Source organism: Gobius niger (assembly GCF_951799975.1).
Source record: "Gobius niger genome assembly, chromosome: 20".
Lineage (NCBI taxonomy): Eukaryota > Metazoa > Chordata > Actinopteri > Gobiiformes > Gobiidae > Gobius > Gobius niger.
In genome coordinates, this window is record NC_136871.1 from 13,331,034 (window position 1) to 13,352,031 (window position 20,998).

The following is a 20,998-nucleotide window of genomic DNA, read 5'->3' on the forward strand; positions in this document are numbered from 1 at the left end:
TTGGATTGTGTACAGGCTCATGTAACCATACTATAGGGAAAACGTGGAAGAGCTTGGTTGCTTCTAACTTCACCTCCTTTTCGATCTATAGAAGAGGAGCACAGATGGCATTAGCATATAGCCTATATGCTAATGCCATCTGTGCTCTTTTTACGTGACTGAGCGCACGCATAAACACCAGACAGCTACAAATCAACTCGTCTAGGCTAAGGTAAGAACACATCTCAGTATTTTAAAATGGTGGCCTATTCCTTTAAAACATATATTCAAAAGTTTTCACAGGCTACAAGGGCAACATTTGATTCTGAATCAGTTCACAATCTTACATAATAGATTTCAATATGCTACTTTATCTAAATACATTTCATGGAGTCTTAAAGGCCCTTCCACGACATCTGGAGGTGATCTGAAAATACGCCAAAACACCTCCCACAGTTTGGCCTGTGAGCAACTGCAGTCGCCCCGCAGGGTCGTTGTACTCGTGTTAAATAAAAATGTTTTGTCTGTTTTGACCTTGTTTTGTTCAAATTATGCTGTTGCAGAAAATAATTTAGAATAGGACATTGTGGCGGCGCCTGTAACACAGTTTTTGTCTGCAAGTAATTGGTTATCAATTTCACAGATTATCATTTCTTTTCCCCCAGCTATCACATGGAGGATTGTAGTTTAATGGGTCCAATCAAGCTAACAATACGAAACAATTAAATTCAAAAATAAATGAATAAAAAATAAATAAACGCCCTGTTCAGTCAATAGCCAGCATGGTTGATGTTCTTTTGAGATATTGCTCAACAAAATAGATAACAACAGTTTATTCACTGGAACTGAATCCTATACTTTCAGACGACAAAGAAAATGCTACCATTTACAGTTCTCTCCTTTCTTGACTGGCACTTTATCTCATGCACGCAATTGTTCTCGCCCCGTTAAGCCCAGACCTACAGGGTTTATAAAGAAAACAAATCTATAAAAAGCTCCACGTACCGTACAAAAAGATGCATATAAGACATTGTTCTATTTATTTTCTTATGAAAGCTGCTTTGGTAACAACATAGTCAGGACATCAGTCAGTCTTTGTTCCGTGTCCCAGCCGCTTCCAGGGCACTCTCCGTGGTGTGTTGGATTTGTTCTCATCTCTGTCGTCTCTCTGCGCCTAAAATCTAAATGAATGGATCTAGTTACGCCGCTGTGGCCCCGGTTTGCATTCTGCTTCAGCGCTGTCTCCGCATCAGATGCACTGTCTGCTGGGAGCTGTTTGTCATAAAGATGTCCGTGCTGTGAACGACAGGGCTATTGTACTGAGCGCTGACAGAGTGGAGACCTTGGACGCTGAGCCCACAGCGTTGGGGCCTGAAAAAACATTCAGAAGCAGAGGAACTGTTAGAGGCGAAACACTGCTTGGTGGTAAATCTATCATCTTTTAATGCAATTGTCAAAGTTTTGAAAGGTAAATATGTTTTCCAAGTGTGTCTGAAGCAGAATAAGCCAATTATGAGCCTGGGCTAAACACAATACTGGATCAAAAGAGGATTATTTCAAACCAGGACTAAACTACAGTAAGTAAGCAGGACTAATGGATGACTACCAAAAACAAACCTGAAAAAAGGATTAAAAGTAAGAGAAGGTTCAATCGAGGACACATTTCTATTTATAACTCTTGGATGATTGTAGCTGAAGCTGAATGAAGCCTGGAAAACTTACTACTGTTTAGTTTTTGAGTTGCTGCTGATCAATGGCAAGGAGTAAACAGCTACATTACAGAAACTATTTGAAATAATTGTACTTCTTAGAATAATCCAACATGTCAAGATCAAAAACATGCTAATCAGGGCTACTCGAGTTGTAAAACTTGTTTAAAAAGCCACATCAAATGCAAAACTCCTGAGCGACATTACGGAAACATCTTTGAACTATCGGTCATACCCGTTAAACAGATTGAGGAACAATGCTCTAGTGATGAAAGTGCCATGAATCTGCAGTCTGCGCTGATGCCGAGGGATGAGACGGCAATATTCCAAATAAATATGCTTGTCTTGTATTATGGTGTGCAGACAGTAATTACACAAAAGTCTCATGTACCACATTATCTTCTCTTCACTCTGTCTGAAATGATGACAGCAATCCTGCTATCTCTGCGACGGGGATTATTTAGTCAAGTCACCTGGGAGCTCTGCAGTCCGCTCCCCATCAGCCTCGCAATATTGTAATTCGGAGACTGTGTTTATGGTTTACAATATCAAACTCGTGCCTGTTTTTTCAACTTAACATAATTATTGAACCACAAGTGGCATCATTGGCTGAGCACGATGCCAACAGCATATAATGAATGTTCTCAGTGTGCAAGGATCAATCTGTGGTATGGGTACCTCCGGTGGCATGCCGACTGCTTCGAGTGTTACTCAGGTTTCTCCGCAGGTCTAGTGTGTACATATTTAGAACTACTTTAGCTCTTGTTTAGATCTGTGTAGTGGGTTCTGTCGCTAAGAAAAAATTATACGGCTTAGTCAGGCTAGTATTGGGTGACTTTATTGAGCAGGTCCGCCCAAAAGTGCAGAAAACGCTCAGCAAGAAGTATTAAAGAGTGGGTATTATGCTTTTTGCAGGTATTTGGTAATAATCTAAAACACTTGTTACACTTTGTTGATTAGAAAATGCTCTTTGGTTTCTAAAACAGCTAAAAAAAAATACTCATGAGTTTCATTTCTGGATAATTAATGCCGTCTCTAAACAAGCCCCTCCCACATCCCCTTCGCTGCGCAGTTGTTTAAGTAAAGAGTTCACTATATCCCCCTGCCACTATAGTGAAGCTATGACAAGTGTTTTCACTTCACGCTGAGAGCAAGAGATCGAGATGAGGAAAGCATTTCCTGGATACATAGGACCTCAGAAGGAGCTGTTTGGGAGCTGTCGCTGCGCTGAATAGCCACTGGAGATGATCCAACGATTACGGAAAGATGCACTAGCAGCTTGAAACGCAGCTCCAGACATGTTTATATTGAAAAAACAGCTACGTAACATGGTAAAAAAGTCAATTTTGCATAATACACCCCCTTTGAGCAAACATTTACCTGCTTCAGTCCAGTTTCAGACCTGAGTTAGATCTGGTTGCGCTCAGAGAAACTATTCTTTCTTGGTGCAAAAACTTCGAAAACAGTGGGGGAAAAAAGTATTTGGCCAAAATCCAGTAGAAAGTCTATGGGAAACTGACCAAATACTTTTTTTCCCCACTGTATATCCTATATGCACAGTGACCCCACATGATTTCCGCCTGGACAGCAACATCAGCGTTTTCCTTCCTCTCCCTTATCTCTTACATTTACGATTAGCAGAGTCCCACAGGAATGAAGCAATAGCTCAAGATTTTGTAAAGGACAGAGTAAAAGGATGTGACTGGAGCAGGTTAAAAACACGTTATATGCGTGCTCACAACAATATTGTTTTGTCTTGAGGCTAACAGCTAACACAAAGTAAAAATTTAAACTAGTGCAAAGCTTTGAACACGCCTCCGCAAAATAGAATCGGCCTGTAAGTAGTTTAAATATGATTTAGTTGTTAATATGGTAATTATTTAACACTACTTGCCTTTAGCTCGCAAGATTAAAGCTCCTACTTTACGACCACTGGCGTTTCCTTTGGGGCAGGATTCACAGTGAACATGATGTTTGTAACAAGCTGCAGTGACTGTCCATAATTAACTAGTTGTCCAAATCCTGAGCTTTTTCTTTATTTGTTTGGGACCCTGCTAATTGTGAAAGTAAACGACAGGGGACAGGAAGTACAGCAGCGATCTCATTGTCCAGGAAGAAATCATGAGTACAATGTTTGACCGCTCCAAACAGAGATGCTGTTGGACCTTCTGCTGGACTGCTCCACTAGGTGTCTGCACTGTGAACTGACCTGGTATTCTGGGGATGGTGATCTGCCGCGTGCTGCTGCCCTCCCCTCCCTCTCCAAACGGCTTGATCTGTATGATGTAGTCCTCGTCGGTGGGAAGTGCGAGCTCCACAGATGTCGTATTGGTTTCCATGATGTTAGGGCTACTGTGCCGGTTCTTCTTATAAAAAACCTGAGAAGTGGATGGACCATATTCAGAAAAAAAAAAAAAAAGCATTTCGAGAAGAATGTCGTCAGCAAGCTTTAGAAGTATTACCTTGTAGCCTGTCACTTCAGACTCATTCTCCAGGGCTTTCACCTGCTCCCAGTTAACAATGATCTTTGAGTTTGACGTGTTCCACATCACTTTGACTGGAGGCTGGCTGGGAGCTGAGGAGACAGAATTCATTCACCACACGTAATGACGCAAATACAGTGGTACAAGTTCAGCAGCAAAACGGTTCGGTTTGAAATGTAACTATCGAGTAATGTTCCTTATTTCGTTGCATCATGCGAGAACTTCCACAGCTTGGTTTTCGCCAAGTAGCAAAAGCTCAGGCTGGTGTTTTTGGTTCTGTTGTGCTCAGTGTGGCGTAAACTGAGAGATAGTTACATACTGTTATAACAATATGTACAATCTTTGGCAAAGTTATGTCCGAGCCTTTTCTTTCTACAGACCAATGTTTACCGCGGAGCAGGGTCATGGGAGTATGGGGGGTGTGGGAGGCGAATGGGCTGTGTGTGTTCTCTTTCTGACGGGACACGGCCAATGTTTAACTCAGAGTGGAATAAAGCTTGTAATTTGTCCTGCAAATCAGTGGTTCCTAACCTTTTTTTCCCCCTCTACCTGTACCTCTTGAGTTGTTCATTAGTACTCCGAGTACCCCCTCCATCGAAGATCTTACAAAGTAACTAACTAAATAAAGATTATTCAGTATTTAATAGTGTGGTTGTCGTGTTCAAAATGAAGCGAAATGATTAAATATGTGATTTTTCCCCCTTTTTAAAAATTCAAATATATAATTTCACATGCCGCTAGAGGGCACTGCAGGCTAATCGAGCAGCAGAAAGAAAGTTTGGAGTGAGCGAGAAGCGGAGGTTACTCTTAGAGAAGAAAACAAAACAAAGTTAATCACGTGCTAAAAGCTAGATGGCCACAGCTAAAGGAACGAGTTCGCAAATGAGAGGATGTGCCCGGGTAGTTTCCGAGGCGATTGTTCAGAGGTGACACAGATGATGAAGATTTCAATGAATTTAGTGATTTGGAGTGAGGTTTGGTATTTTCGACTGTTTATGTTCTTTATGCTATAGTTATCTGAACTGTTTATGTGACGTTAACAAACCAGACTATTTAGTTTATTCATTAGCCATTTTTTGGCTAGTGCGTCTATACTCTAGAGCTCAGCCGCAGCAGCTCAGGACTGACACCTGAACACTATGTCGTTGTACGCTTGTACAATGACAATAAAACACTTACTTGCTTACTTACTTACTTACTTACTTTATAGTCGGGAAAATATGGTACTCAAAATCAAACTTTTTTACTGAAAACTAGCTTTCCTTTGAAATTAAGATTGAAATTCTACTGAGTACCCCCATGCTAAGCGCTCAAGTACCCCCTGGAAAAACCTGCTGTAAATGATGCAGCCTAAATGCTGAATACACGAGGCCACACGTGATGTTAATGTAAAGCTGATGTTGCAGTCACACCACGCCTCAGTCGATCCTGTCTTTCTAAGCCACGCCCCCCGCGCCCTGGCCACGCAAGAACTGGTTTGTTTGCACGCCAGATCTCACTCTCTTCTGCACTAATGCTGTTGTTGCACCAGGCGCAAGATCGAGCCCAAAGTGTTGTATGTTTCACCTCTCATCCAAGAACCACAAATGTCTTGGCAGCAGGCGGAATATAAAAGACCAGTGGTACAACTAGTTAACTACAAGTAGCATTTCTGTAAAATCTTGAAGCACAAATAAATATGTGTATCAGTTCATCTGAGCAGTTACATGCTCATTCTGTATGCTCTGTTATTATTGTGAATCATCCAACTGAGGTCTCTACGCTGAGTCGTTTATTTTAACATCTACAACACAAAAATGCACAGATGTTTAGTTATGAGGGATTTTCCACTCCATTGCATTGGTTTTAGTGTCTTCTCTGTAATAAACCACATGCAATTGAACATCATTATAAAGTTCAGCCTTATTTACGTTATTGAACATCACATATAACTGAATATGGAATAGCATTATCTCAGGTTTTAAAGCCCCACGTTGTCAGTGCTTGTGCTACTTACGAGGTTTCTTGGTGGTGACGTTGACAGTAGAGCTGGGGGGTCCTGTCCCTGCAGTGTTGTATGCCCTCACTGTGATGTAGTACATGGTGCTGCCCTTGAGTCCGCGGATTACTGTGGATGTTTGGTTGCCCACAGTCCTCTGTACGCTGGCCGTGTCCTCCTTTTCCCCTTTGGTCCAATACTTGATCTGATACAGGCAAAACGCAGATGTTGATAAACACAAGAAGAACTGTAGCTGTTGTGGGCGGAAACACAATCAGATGATGTTGTTGTTGCCACATCAGAATTATACCTGGAGTTGTGTTTTGTTCAATTCAATCATCAATTTTCTCTCATATTTTAGCTGCACAAAACAAAAACTGACCGTGTTTAGTCTGGACTCTAGACTCCCTGAGGTTCTTGGAGCTTGAGAAAGTCCATATGTCAGCTATAATCTGACACTCTTCTCTGAGTGACAGAAAGCCGGTGTAGACACCTTAGCACTGGACTAAATAATCATAATTACTGGTTGTAGCTAGGACTTGAGCAGCAGCGTTCTGGATGTACTGCAGCTTTCTTACTGCGACAGTATTCTATACAGTGCACGGAATTCTGAGGCTACAAAACCTGCAATTACAATAACAAGGTGTTCAAAACTATTTTAAATTCAACATAACTCTTTCAAGGAGTTTCCCTGTGGCGTAGTTGCGTGGGTCGCTTACATCATGTGTTAGTCACATACAAATGCATGGCACAATTACTTTTTGTACCAGAACAATTGGTTCAGCGCTCCTTGGATCAAATGTTGCCTCCCTGCTGTGTTTTTTGCATGGGCAAGTTATGCTACAACTGCAAGAAGGCAATGGAACATAAACAAATTACTGAAATATCTATTCAATAGATTCTATTGTATACTCTTTTACAATTGTCACCTTGTGTGTCAGGATTGAAATTGCAACATGTTACTCAGACTGTTCTTTGCTATTGACTTTGAGTGGTCAGCAATTCACAATTCTGTCACAACATTCGCAGCCAGCAAATGCCATAATTTGTGCTTGATTTCAGTGTGTAAAGGATGAGACCAAAGTGAACAATGCCAGTGAGTGCTTAGGGACTACACTGTTGTATGGAACAAGAGCTAAATGTTCAAGCCCTCCAGAGTATTGCATCAGTAAGCTAATCAGCAGCGCTGCAGTACTTAGGTAAGCAACACGAGAAACACATCTTAAGCCACAGGCATGGGACTTTACTGGGCAATTATGCACGGAGAAGGCTATTATCTCCTACGCCCAGGGTGCACAGGTCCCACACGTTCATCAATAATACAACGCAACAAGATTGAAAGCATTAGTTAGCATGTTGTAGTGCACACAAGCAGGAGTCTGTCTGCACTCACCTCATAGCCCAATACTCGCTTCTTACTGGTGTTCCAGGGCAAGGCTTTCCACAGCACTTCCACTTCAGAGGCAGACAGGCTTCTCGCGCGGACCCTGGTTGGCGCCCGGCTCGGCTCTACGGGCAAAACAAAACAAGACCACGCTGGTAATGACTATAAGACGGAAATCTTTTCAGCGTCAGTGGTACGTCTTAGCTGCCGATCTGCAATGTATGAGCAGACAGATTGTTCAGCACAAATGCACCTGTTTTTGTTTTCTTTAAAAAGTATATAATTCTAATAATAGGTTAAATATTAATAAAGCAATGATTGGATATTTACTTTCCAGGATTTTTAAAAATGATTAGAGAGAGCAGTGAGCAGGACTAAACCTGGACTAAAAGAGGACTTGTAATGAGTGAGCAAAGAGAGAAACAAGCAAGTAACTGCTCTGGCAATTGTGTGAATTCTAGCATCACAACCATTTGATGCTATTTAGGATCCACATTTCAGTAAATAGATACAATTCATCACAATCTTTTCAAACTGCGCTTGCTATTACTATTCGAATAATAAGTACTTTTCCCATACAGACTTAGATAGGCCGGTGTGTATGTTCCAGACCTTTTCTCCAGCTTGGTTTTACCCAAATCTAAAAGCTTCTTGAAAAAAGGTGGCAAAATAGTGGCAAAAATCGATACAAAAACAAGGATAAAAGTGAAACAAAAAAGTACCAAAAAGCAATGAAAATGTAGCATATATGTGATGAAATCTCAATAAGCTTGGCCTATAGAGGTTGGGCCAAACCGTTGGTGAAGAGGTCAAACTGGACCACAAGGAGTCTTTGTTGATGACCTTTAATACACAGTATAATAATAATAACTCTTTAAAATATTGTCATACTCTATACCTTCCTCTGCAGAGTAGATTGTGGTGACTGGTCCAAAAGGCCCCTCTCCTTCATTATTGTAGACCCCCATCTTCACTTGAAAAGGGGAAAAGGGCTGGATGCTCTCATTTTTAAAGACATATCTCGAAGCCTCTGCTGATGGCACTGCCGCCTGCATCCAGCCGGTGGCTCCGTGGGGTCGGAAAGCCACCACATAGCCAAACCCGGGCCCGTTCTGGAGCTCTTCGGGAACAGGCTGAAACACAGAACACAAATCTAACTCAAGTGCCTCCACGGACCGTCATTAAGCAGGTTACTGATCGTTCAGCTCTGTGATCTAATTCACAAGTGCATTTGAGGTCACATACACCAGCATTATTCATTATAGTGGGTAATAACTGTCTGTGGCTATGTCATCTATCCCCGACTTCAGTTTCAGTTTAATTAAATTGATTAATATATTATTTAATTTCACAAGGATGAGGGATCCAATGACTTTCTGCAGACTTTATTCTTTTTCCCAAGGGAACAAAAAGGTGGATAAAAAGCCACAATTTCTTCTCATCAAATGTAAATCCAACCTCATGGTAGGTTTGTATTTATACTTAAAATAACATGGAGCTCAATCTTTGCCTCCAACAGATTTTACTGTAATTTATACATTACAAAGACACTAACAACCCGTGACAACATCTAATTTAGCACACTAATGCATTTATATTTATAAGTAAACCTTGTTATGTGTGCTGCTGTGCGTCTGTAACCACGGATGGTCTGGGAGGAAGAAATTCTTAATCTCATTGAGTCATTTCTCATTAAATACAAGTTAAAGCATGCTTTGTTCATACACAAAGCACAAAAGAGCCATTAGTCCATTGTGTGTGGTGCAGTGGAGCCAGCAGGAGACCTCTGTACAGATGGTGTCCACTCCCATAACCAACGTCATTCTTCTATACAAGCTTTTAATATTGTTAAAAAGATCTTCACGTCAACCTTTGTAGCAGCAACCTTTGTTCTGTCATAAGAAATTACAGGTGCCACAAATTTGCTTCTCACTGAAATGCTTTCCTGCAGGTTAAATTTGCATCATAAAGTATAAATCATGGCCAACAGGGGAGCAAAAGCAACAGCAGAAAACCAGGATGCAGCATTTTTCCCCTTCAAAAACAGACCTTTATAAAAGAACTGCCTGACAAAAAAAGTCGCCACCTGCTCAAAACTAACTGTTCTGATCTGGTGCCACTGCAGTTGGTCAGGTAAAGTTTCAACAACACTATTTGTGCCCAAAGAATGAGAGAAGCTGAGCCTGAACATCCTGAATGACCAGGTTATTCCATCAATGGATTTCTTCTTCCCTGATGGCAGAGGCATATTCCAAGATGACAATGCCAGGATTCATCCGGCTCACATTGTGAAAGAGTGGTTTAAGGAGCATCATGGATTTGGCCACCACAGAGTCCAGATCTTAGCCCCATTGAGAATCTTTGAGATGTGCTAGAGAAGGCTTTGCGCACACTCTCCTATCATCAATGCAAGATCTTAGTGAAGAATGTAAGCAACATCTGGATCTTTTGACATTGCAGAAGCTTGTTGAAACAGTGCCACAGCTGTAATTAAACCTAAAGATGGACCGACGATATTAGAGCGTGTAACATTTGTGTTTTGGTCAGTGTAATTCTCATATAGTTTCTCTCAAGCGTCATGAGCGTCAAAAGCGTCAAAAGTAACTTTCAGCAACTTGACTTGATCCTAAAAAGCAGTGGTTCTCACAAATGTTGAGAACCACTGCCATAGATGACAAGTCCTTGCTGTGTTAGTATGGATGCAGTGACCCCATAGGCGGTGAACCACTGTCCCTGGAGAATGAGGGAGACTGGTTATTTTTTACTGTTAGTCTGTGTTTCAACCCCACTCGTAAGTTCAGTGTAGCAGAAATAGTGTGGCCATATCGTGCAACAAGTTTGCAATTTGTCCATGGTTTGCTCTGTCTTATAATAATAATAATCCTATATATACTGCAGTTACAGGAATAGGGCCCAGTCAACTGTGCTGGTGTGGACTGTATGAATAAAATATATATGAATTTGGTCTTATTCTGATACAACAGAGGCAATAATACAACCAGAACCGCTCTGAAAGGCACAAGTGAGCAGCAAAAACAGCCAGTGCAACTAAAATCATTAGCATGTGCATGTGAACAAATCTCTTTGGACTATAAATAACCTCTCCCCATTTGTGTCTTTCAAAGCCAAAAGGCCTGAGGAAATTTCAAAGCACAGCAAAACAGTGGCTTTGTTAAACACAAGTGAATATTTAATTGAACTCTTCCGTTCTGAATCGTCAACAGGCACGCTGAGAAGCATTTCGCAGCAGGAGCTGATGGTTTGGAATAGCTTGACTAAATGGAAGCCTTTTGGAAGTGGCTTGATATGAGAGAGTGACTTTGTAAAATTAGAGAAAAGAACGGAATGTATTGGAACAAAAGTCTGGAATAGATTTATTCAGTTTAATTATCGAAGCCTCAAAAGCATTCTGCAGCTGACTGACAGCAGCAGTTATTGCCTGTGTGCTGCAGAAGGAAACACTATACATTGCAGTGAGGTTATAAGGTGTTTGGATAGTAGTTTGATAGTAGATAGGAGTGGCGTGGTTTCAAATCAACCATAAAAGAACATTGTTATATTACGCCCACATTGGCAGTTCAATGACCTGCCACAGTGGGCAACGCCTGGAGGGCCGCGTTGACCGAGTGAGGAGGGCGTGAGGCGCGGGCAGGGGCCTGGTCATTGTGATGACTAACAGCAAGTATATCGTCACAGATAAACACCAAAAGTAGTCATGCTGCAATACTTCTCTACGGATCGCTAATAAATGGTTTAACCTGTTTGGATATTTTATTTATTTATTTATTTATTATAGGGACAGTGCATATTAATATACATTATACATGCAAATATGCCAGAATTAGCCTAAGGGCTATTTTTCATCTGTAGTCCCTGGAATATACTGCTGACATCATCGTACAGGTGTGCGTGGTCGAGTCATGGCTATGAACAGGGGTCTGAGAAAGCTGTTTTAGTCTTATTCTAATCTGGAGTCAATACTCGTTTAGAGCTGATTTAGTCCTAGTCAAGCAATAGTTAAGTGTTAGTCTAGTCCTTATATTCACTGTAAGACCCTAACTATAATATGCTGTGACTCTTTATAGATTTATAGACTTTATAGAACCTTGTATTTTATTGGCTCTTTAGATCTAAAAGGTTGCAGAGCCCTATGTTAAACTAATACAAGAATCTGATGCATTTTCATACAACTCAACTCATTTACTCATTCCAGTTAAAAATATGAACCAATTACATTACACAATGATTTTCCTCTACTGAGCAAGGCAGTAAGCGTATAAATGCTCCAGAAGTATCTTTTTGAGGAGCGTGTGAGGTATTAAAGAGTATATATAGATTGCCAGAAAGGTTTCATTGCCGTGCTGCCGGACTTACCTCCCATGTGATGACTAACTCTGAGCGGCTGCCCCCTCCTCCGCTCACATTAGCTGGGGTCACCTTCGGGGCTGTGGAAGCACAAATATCAGCTAATGATTTGACATACAACAAGTAACCGGCTCATGTAATTCCATATGAAGACTAAAGTGACGGACTGGGACTGAGACTGAGACCAACTAATCTGTGCCACCAATATGTTGTAGATCCTTATGTTGGCATAAGAACTTTTCCAGAGTACACAAAAGATAGGTCAATTATGGATGAACATGCAAACTCCACACAGAATGGCTGCACATGGTTCGAACCTCGAGACCTTTTTGCTGTGCCTCAGTACTATTGCGATAATTTACCACTGAGTAAGTCATGAAAATACAGTAGACGCTTTTAAATGACAATTCTCACACTAAACTGTTTGTTATTGAGGTTAAAGTGGACTTGAACCAATTCAGCGCTATATCAAAGGCCTGGGGCCGCATTTGGTCCCTGGGGCATATTTTGGACACCCTGGATTTTGTCATTTGGCCAAAAAACAAAAAATTCCTCCAGCTCATATGTAAACATGACATGAGGAGAAAGTCTGTCAGTAGAAATGATGTGGTACGTACAGGTGCCTTTTGTTCTGGCTTGTTTGGACGGCTTGCTGGGCTCTCCGGTCCCAATGCTGTTGCTCGCCAGGACTCGAAACTCAAACTCCACCCATGGGCTCAGGTCTATTACGGTAGCTGTCAGCCGCTGGCCTCCCACCACCTCAGGAACTGGTGCACACACATACACACAGAGCAGTGCTCTCATCAGTATCAACACATGGGGAGGGGGCTCACAGTGGAAGTTTGTGCTCTGCTCTGACAGGCCAGTATGACCACTCCACAGGTTCAGAGGACACAGTAATCCCTCACAAGGACACACCACACAGGGAATCTCTTAATATGAGCCATGAGCCACCACACATGAAATGTTCCTGTATTTTGTTCAGAAGCTAGTCGTGTGTTCATTTAAGTAACGTTTTGAATTAAATGTATTTTGTGGAGAAGTTGCATCACACAATTTGAGTGAAATAAAATGATTAATTACAAATTCTGCCAGAGATAAAAACACACAGTAAAGAGCTCCTGTTCTATAGTTTTAACAATACTTAAATAACTTTTTTTTTACTCTTTACTCCATGAGTAATCTGTAACTCACTTCAGCAACACATTAATTGGCCTTGCTGTTATAAGAGTCTTGGCTTCCCACAATCCGTTACATGTTTGTGACGTCACATCTGGCTGACTGGAGACTGCTGGGACGCCACACCGTCTCAATTGTGTGTGTCAATTGGATAAGATCGACGGTCGTCACATGGCTTGGAATCACGATGGCAACTTTCAGTAATCACTTTTCTCCATTTGACCTGTATGAAATTTGTTGCACATTTTGTGATGCTTAATGGCTAATACAGCTAATGCCAACAGAAAAATACAGTACACTGAACATTCGACATTTCTATGATCGAAAGTCCTTAAATTGGCATCCAAAACAAAATATATATAAATAATTGGACATGGCGAACCAGCAGAGAATTTAATTGGTTTTCAGTTCGTAACTTTAATTGTGTAGTTTTGTTCCTTTGTTGCCATACATTTAAATAGGATGCTCAAACTATCCTACTTTAGTCTGAGGTGTGATTATGAGCTTCAACATTAAATCCATTTTAGTTCTAAAGGCCACAGGAGTCACAGAATTTATTTTTCCCACTCACTGGATTGTTTTACTTTTATCCACTGTGTTAAAAGCCTGTTTTTCAGTTCTGTTTTTTTCTGTTATTTGTCTGCAAGCAAGGTCACACAGCTCTCTGTTTCTGAGGTGGCAAATCGATGAGGCCACTAAAACTATAGTGTTCATAACTCACAAAAAAATATCAATAAAAAGCATGTAGACGGTGTGGGATAGATGCACAAAATACCAATCACACATGACTGGGGAAGGCTCCATTAAGAGAGGATGCAGACACAATTACACCCCTATCTACAGTGCTATCACTTAAGTACACGATCACATTACACGGCCTGCAACAAGCTTCATCTCCGCAATGAGATCCATGCTTCAGGACTCCCAGGAGTGCGATAAAATGGCGGTCAATGGTCACTCTGCAATCGCGTACCATTTTGCGCTGGGATAAAAATTACATCTCCAATATTGTGCTGGCAAGGCGGCATGGAGTGGAGCGTGCCCCGTGCCCCCTCCCCCCTCCTCGTCGCCCTCACCCCCCCTCGCTCTCTCTTTGCACTCGAGGAGTCCGGCACGGCTGGGTGGAGAGCTTACCTGTGGTGACAGCCTGCCACCCCAGGGAGAAAGGTGTCCGGGCCTGGATGGTGTATGCAGTAATTGGGCTGTGATTATCGGGACCAGGCCTCCAGGACAGAGACGCAGTGGTGTCAGTGATTTCCTCAACACTGATGCTGGTGGGGGGGCCCGGGGGACCTGGGGAAAAGGCAGGAGAGAGGACAGAGATATGGAGAACAGCAGAAGGGCATGTAAATCAAAGCGCTATTTTAACACCCGCGGCTAGCGCAGCAAAGTCAACTCACAGCGAAACCTTCGGGGGCTCGAGGTCTAATTAGACAGAACATTTCATTTCAGACTTCAGCAGGAGGAATGGCCTGAGAATGTTTAAAATAGACTGATGGAAACCTCCTCTTGCAGATGTACATACAGTGACCCCTGCTTTGCATATCAAAGCCACGCTGAGTAACATGTCACCCATTGAATGGCATTAAATTCATGCATTCATTTTAAGGGCAGTTATATTGGTGAAAGAATATCTAAAAAGGACAAGCGTCTTTGTTGTGAACGGCTTGCCTCTCCTCAGATGAGGGCTGGGTGGTATGGACCAAAACTCATATCCCGATACATTTAGGTTGAATATCGAGATATGATATATATCCCGATATTTTTTCTACAAAGTGAGAGCTGTGAAATTCACTTTTAAGTCAAAGTCAAAGCCAAATACGAGTAGTTTTATTGAAAACTCACTATAAAATGTAAACATAAACACTGTATAACAAAGCTCCATAAGGTGATAAAAAATATCTAAATAAAAATAGCCTATGAAATAAAATAGGTCAATCTTTTTCTGAGGGCAGCATTTATATATAAAGAGAGAGTGCTCAGTTTAAGATAAACTTTTTTAAACATCAGCTTGAGATTATCTGTTTCTTTTTGTTAACTTAGAAACTTATTTGAGCTATATGGTCGGGGTGGGCGTTTATAAGCTTTTGCTTCGGCCCACTCCTTTTGAGCAGAATTCCAACTGCTCAAATAAACAAATAAACTAAACTATATCCATACAGTACATGCGATATGGTCTGATTCCATCTCTCATTTAAAAATATATCAGTATATCTTAAATATCGACATATCGCCCAGCCCTAACTCAGATCTAGCTCAAAACTTTGATGGAAGCAGGACATAACCAGCACATCTTCAGGGAAGTGTTTCTGTTTTGACCAAAGATGAGGTTTTACATATTAGGCTTTATTTTGATAACCCACTACTTAAAATTTGTTGCCAAGCATTAGTATCAGGTTTGTTATTGAAGTTTGGGGTTTTATGTTAAGCTGTTCTTGAAACAAAGCAACATGTAACCTGGGATGTTTAGCAGTATGGCTCTAAATACACTCTGAAGGTAATTTATCAAGGCGAGTGCTAAATAGCGGGTGCAAGATGAAAAATAATATTAATATTATATAATATTTTGTTGGCAAACAAACACAGCTTTTTCTTGGGTTGGGTTGAGTTTGTCGCAGGTTTAGGTTAAATGTGTACTGACAAGTGAACATGAGCGTGCTTTATCTGAGCTCGGATCACTGCACAGGTTTCTGTCTGCTAAAGGATCCATTTTAAGGTTTATTGATTCTTTTTAAGTCTTAAAACAAGCCGAGGCCTTACTACCTGAGTAACCCTGACTTAGAATACTAATGGCATCGATCTTTGAAAAAAGGGGCAGGTAGGCTATGAGGTGCTTCAGATTTCGTTTAGCACTATCACTGGTGTACTGCATGTATGATATTCAGTTTGATGATATGGTGTGTATGGTTACTTGTAAACAATGCGCCTCATCAAACAATTCTCAATTCTATTTAGAATATTTCGAACTTCAACCTCATCAGTGTTAGGCCTGACATAATAACAAAAATGGCGACATAAACGGAAGAAAAATTAGGAGGAAAACACGACAAAAACTCAATAAAAAAAGTGAAAAAAATGCAAAAAAAAGGGACAAAAACGCAATAAAAAAGTGACAAAAATGGGTCGAAAACGCAATTAAAAGAACGTCAAAAGAGCAATAACAAAAAGCGATGAAAAGTGGCAAAACTCCGATGACAACATGGCAACAACGCAAGGAAAAAGATCCATTGAGATCAGTTTTGTTTAGCTTTCAAATGAGGCGCTAGACTAGCCTATAGGCTGCAAGCTTTTAGATTTGGGTAATACTGAACTGGAGAAAATGCACTCAGTTAAGGTGAGAGGTTGATCTTAAAATATTCCACAATGAACATGAAATGCAATGAGACGCTAAATAATAAAGTATTACAGTAGAAAGATGGGGAAAAAATGCAAATAAATGTACTGATGATTAACACTGAGCCCAACATTGTATTGTTTATCTGTCATTTATTAAACAATAAGTCTCTTTCTTCTACAGTAACATATTTAATATTTAACTGGTTGGCAAGGGACAAAAAAATAGATCCTAGCAACTTTCCAAATAATAACCACTGCTAAGAACCAATGCTCAATCTTGTGTTTCCAACCGCCTGCCTCGTCTTAACTCTATCTTAGGGGGCGCTCTTGATCTATAGTCTACCACCTTTTCCTCATCAGTTTGTCCCAGGCGACTCTCTTCCTCCCCGCCAGTGCATTAATAATTCAAGTGAACGCCTATACATAGGTAGCAGGAGTGGGCTGTCAGTGGTCATTTGGGTTGAAGCATGTCCATTGGAAGTGAGTGTGTAGGCGGCAGCAAGATGGCCGTTCCCTGTTGTGGCTTACCTCTGACAACCAGGTCCACGGCGATGGAGATGCTGTCCACCTTAGTTTGCACGGCACACGTGTATTTCCCAGCATGCCTCAGCTGAATGTTCCGAATCATAATGTCCCCCGCCGAATGCTGCTGTCATTCAGAAGCACACACACGCACGCACACACACACACACACACACACGCACACACACACGTAGTCCCATGAATAACAAAAAGTAAGCCGGCAGCCATTGTAATTCAACAATAAGACTGGCTCTCGGACCACATGGGAAGTAAAGCACTCTGAGAAAAAAGAATATTCATGTTTGGGCCTATGCTTCTGTATTTGACTAAAGCACTTAGCATGCTATCAAAAGTGAAATGTCACAAAGCAAAAGTACTAGTAGTGCTGTTTCAGTAGGATTTTGCAGCCAGCTAATAATGTCAATAAGGAAATAAAGCAGTACTAATTAACTTGTTTATCTTACTAAATCCTTTCATAGTCCCTCTGGGGGTAATAGAAGTGTTAAAGGGTGTCTCTGGCCAGAAAACCACAACTGCAACTTCACTGCCTCCAGGTCGGAGCCACCAATACACACTAATAGAATCACGAAGAAGAAGCTAACAGGCTAAAGGGCAAAGCTAATTGTGGGCTAGCGCCACTTAAACAGTATTTACAGCCAAGTTTGAGTGAAAAAAATGATCTCCATTGTGTGATTGGATATGCAATATCCCTCTCTCCCTTTGTCTTTTCTGTCAGTGTAGTATTTACTCTCACAGACATTTAATGAATAAAAAACTGCAACATGCTACAATATCTGCAGTGGTGCTTATAGCCTTTTGGTGCATTAATTAGTACTGCTTTAAATGCTGATAAACAATTAGTCATTCAATGTAAACTGAGCTTTCTTCTCACTTAAAACATCAACCCAGTGGGGAAACTCCGATACGACTAAACGTTTACACAAATATAGTTCAAGCATATATTATATACAGCCCAACCATCATAAAAGGAGAAGTCATTGATTCCGTTTCTGAGCACAAGTATCTGTGTGTGATCTTAGGGTTAGGGTTTAAAGTGGGACAAAAATGCAGATCACATCACTAAAAAGGGTCAACAGAGACTATATTTTATGAAGAAACTGGTGTCCTTTCAGGTGGATAAAACCAAGTTGAAAATGTTTTACAGTGCTTTTGTGGAAAGTGCATTGACTTTCTGTATCATCTGTTGGTACGGGGGCCATGACTGAGGCGCAAAAGAACTCCCTTGGGAAAATCTGTGCAGTCGCAAGCAAAATCCTAGGTGTTCCTATGAAGGGTCTGCAGGACATTTATTTTGCTCGAGCTCAAAATAAAGCAGACATAATATTATTGGACTCAAAACATCCTCTGTTTAGAGAGTTTGAGCTGCTACCCTCAGGTCGAAGGTGCAGGTGCCCCGCCTTGTCTAAAAACAGGACCAGGCAGTCATTTGTGCCACAAGCCATTTTACAATTAAACAAACCAACAATATGAAGTAACAGTGATTTTTCTATTCTGTACAGCTGGTCTGTCAGAGCAGGGTTTAAGGAATGTAGGTAATGATTTTGAAACATAATTCAAACTGAGAGTGACAGGCCGTGGTTTGTTCTTTGTATGTTGTCAATGTTTGGATCTGTCTGCTGTGGCCATTGTTGTCTTTGTGTATTTCCACTCACTGCAAAGTAATTTCCCCACGGGGACAATACATTTGTACTACTACTACTACTCAGTGTGCATCATCACCAAGTACTAAAGCCGCTCTGAGGAACTGAGTCTTAATTATTCACGTTTATCTGCTCATTCTGTCTGTGTAAAGACTCAATCAGTGTATTGTGAAGAACAAAGTGCCCAAGCTGGATATCAACCATCATTAAATAACTTTTAGTCAGTAGGATTTTGAGACTTAACTTTCACTATAAGGCATCCTGAGATTCACTGAATTTCAGATCCATTTCTCTATATATTTAGTACAGAAATAAAAGTATACAGTCATCAGACATCACTTTGCAAATAGTAATTCCCCACAAAAAAGTATATTATCTGTGATCAATTGTATAAATCCCATGCTGAGTTAAGTGCGCAGCATGGAGAAGATCTACGTGCAGGGTGGGGTATGTAAATTTCATTTGAAAATGAACCACCGGCAGCATTTTTTTGGCCATAAATAATACACATGATACAAACATTTCCCTCTGCACTGCGGCAGAATATATTATGACCCTGCTAAAAGAAGGAGGCATAATATTGATGTTCACTTGAATCTTTGGAGGAGCCTCTTGACCTTTGTGAAAAAAGGAAAAAAATGTAATGACACCTTTTGCAAATAATTGTATCACTTTGTATTGTATTAAGCTTTTCCCAGAGATCTCTAATATTGACATCTGTTGTAGGAGATAAAAGCTGTTCAAAGCAAGGATCCTAAAATGATTACAGTACTTTGATAAACTTCATCAAGGCCATGAAGGCATTAGCCCAGTTAGATAGACCGCATAAAAAGCTACAAATTGAAGCCTAAGACATAAAAGTAAACAAATGAATTAATTGCACAACTGTACGGCATTATCTTACGGACAAATGAAAACAATAATCCCCATGAGTGCCTGCAGCTGCCGGCTCAGACTGTGGTTTTGTCGGTGGGATCAGTGAGCGGCAATCCTCCAGCAAAAAGCAAAACAAAACACATGATTATAGTTAACATATTCATCGAAAGGGACACTTCATTTCGGAGTTAATTGTTTGGAGTTGCATTTTGTATTTTGTCTCCACTTAGCGCAGCCCATAATTGAATTTTAAATGTGTGATTGGGTGTTTATAAAACCCACTTTAGGAGCTGGAGACGGTTCAGCACTCCACACTCCTACATTGGTTGAATATGATGTTCTATGTTTTTATTGACAAAAAAAAACAAACAAGCAATTAAGAATTATGACAGTGGAATAAAAATATTATAACGAATGTGCTATTTTTGTAGCAAATCACATGGACCTTTTTCTTTTTTTCTAGAAGAGGAAAATAAAAATAAAAAAATGTCACGTTTGTAGGAAAATACCTTTGTGCATCTAATTACAGAGCCTTTTTTACTCATCGTGAATAGCAGGACAGTTGTTGTTGTTACTGTTAAAGTAACATTCCTCAAAAACTGTGAAATATGCTTAATAGATTTTTTTTCCTCAAAAGGCATGCATCAGGAAAGTAAAGTAGACGGTTGGACCATAACTAACAATTAAAGGGACTATACAGAGCTTAAAAATGCTAAAATTATGTATTTTCCTCCCCCTACATGTTCCAATAATGTCCAGACCTGTTCACCACAACCGCCTCTAAAATCCTGCACTGTCACTCAAAAAGGTGTTAATTCGGGTCCGAAGTGCCGTCATGCACGAGCTTAATATAGAATGTGCAGTTACACGTATGACCTGAGGTGGCAGTAGTGAGTATAAAATGGCTAACTTGCATCTAGCCCCTTTACAGATTTTCACACTCCCTCTTTTATCGCTTGTACAGTAAACAAGAAAGAGACACATAAATAAAAACGAGTTAAGGCGCTTTTCACGGATGATCTCACTTCCAACATAACTTTGCTTTGACTTGGTAACGCCCGTAGCTTGGAGGTCACAAATATGAACCATCACAGCAATGAAGCAGTATGTTTTAGCCTCAGATGTGTCACGTTTGAGGATTTGATGTCAGGATTTTAAATAGAGTTTGGGAATGTGACGTCATATCGCTAAGCATTAAGGAGTAAAGCAGCAATTGTAAACTAATGGAAATTTGAAAAGTTAAAATACTGGAGTTATTGTTCGAATTAAAACACTTGGACACCACAGTGTGTTAGATGTACCAGCAGTAACTCAGCCACTAACGGAGTTGTTCCACAGCTTTTTTCTCCACTTTTTGTACTGTTTTTAGCTAATGTTAGTCAATGAAAATGTATGCTAACAGCTGCAAAGATGGGGGATCTCCATAGTAACTGTTGTCCAAACTCTATAAAACAACAGGGGGCATCTATACGTTTTTACGACTTCCACTTCCGGGTCCTAGCACACTGGCAAATATGCGAGAAAAA

The 20,998-nt window shown here is 40.6% G+C and overlaps 1 protein-coding gene across 1 annotated transcript in view; it reads right to left on the reverse strand.

Annotated features, from left to right (window-relative positions):
• Positions 1-318: 318 nt before the first annotated feature.
• cntn4 (contactin 4) overlaps positions 319-20,998 on the reverse strand; it is a 149,090-nt gene continuing 128,410 nt past the window's right edge. Inside the window, exons 14-23 of the mRNA XM_079578548.1 lie at positions 16,942-17,062; positions 14,212-14,370; positions 12,516-12,665; positions 11,908-11,978; positions 8,432-8,666; positions 7,543-7,658; positions 6,168-6,354; positions 4,151-4,263; positions 3,898-4,066; positions 319-1,350 (exon numbers count right to left, since the gene is read on the reverse strand). Of these exons, the coding sequence (XP_079434674.1) occupies positions 1,259-1,350; positions 3,898-4,066; positions 4,151-4,263; positions 6,168-6,354; positions 7,543-7,658; positions 8,432-8,666; positions 11,908-11,978; positions 12,516-12,665; positions 14,212-14,370; positions 16,942-17,062 (1,413 nt within the window). The 3' untranslated portion in view covers positions 319-1,258. The remainder of the gene's footprint in view (positions 1,351-3,897; positions 4,067-4,150; positions 4,264-6,167; positions 6,355-7,542; positions 7,659-8,431; positions 8,667-11,907; positions 11,979-12,515; positions 12,666-14,211; positions 14,371-16,941; positions 17,063-20,998) is intronic.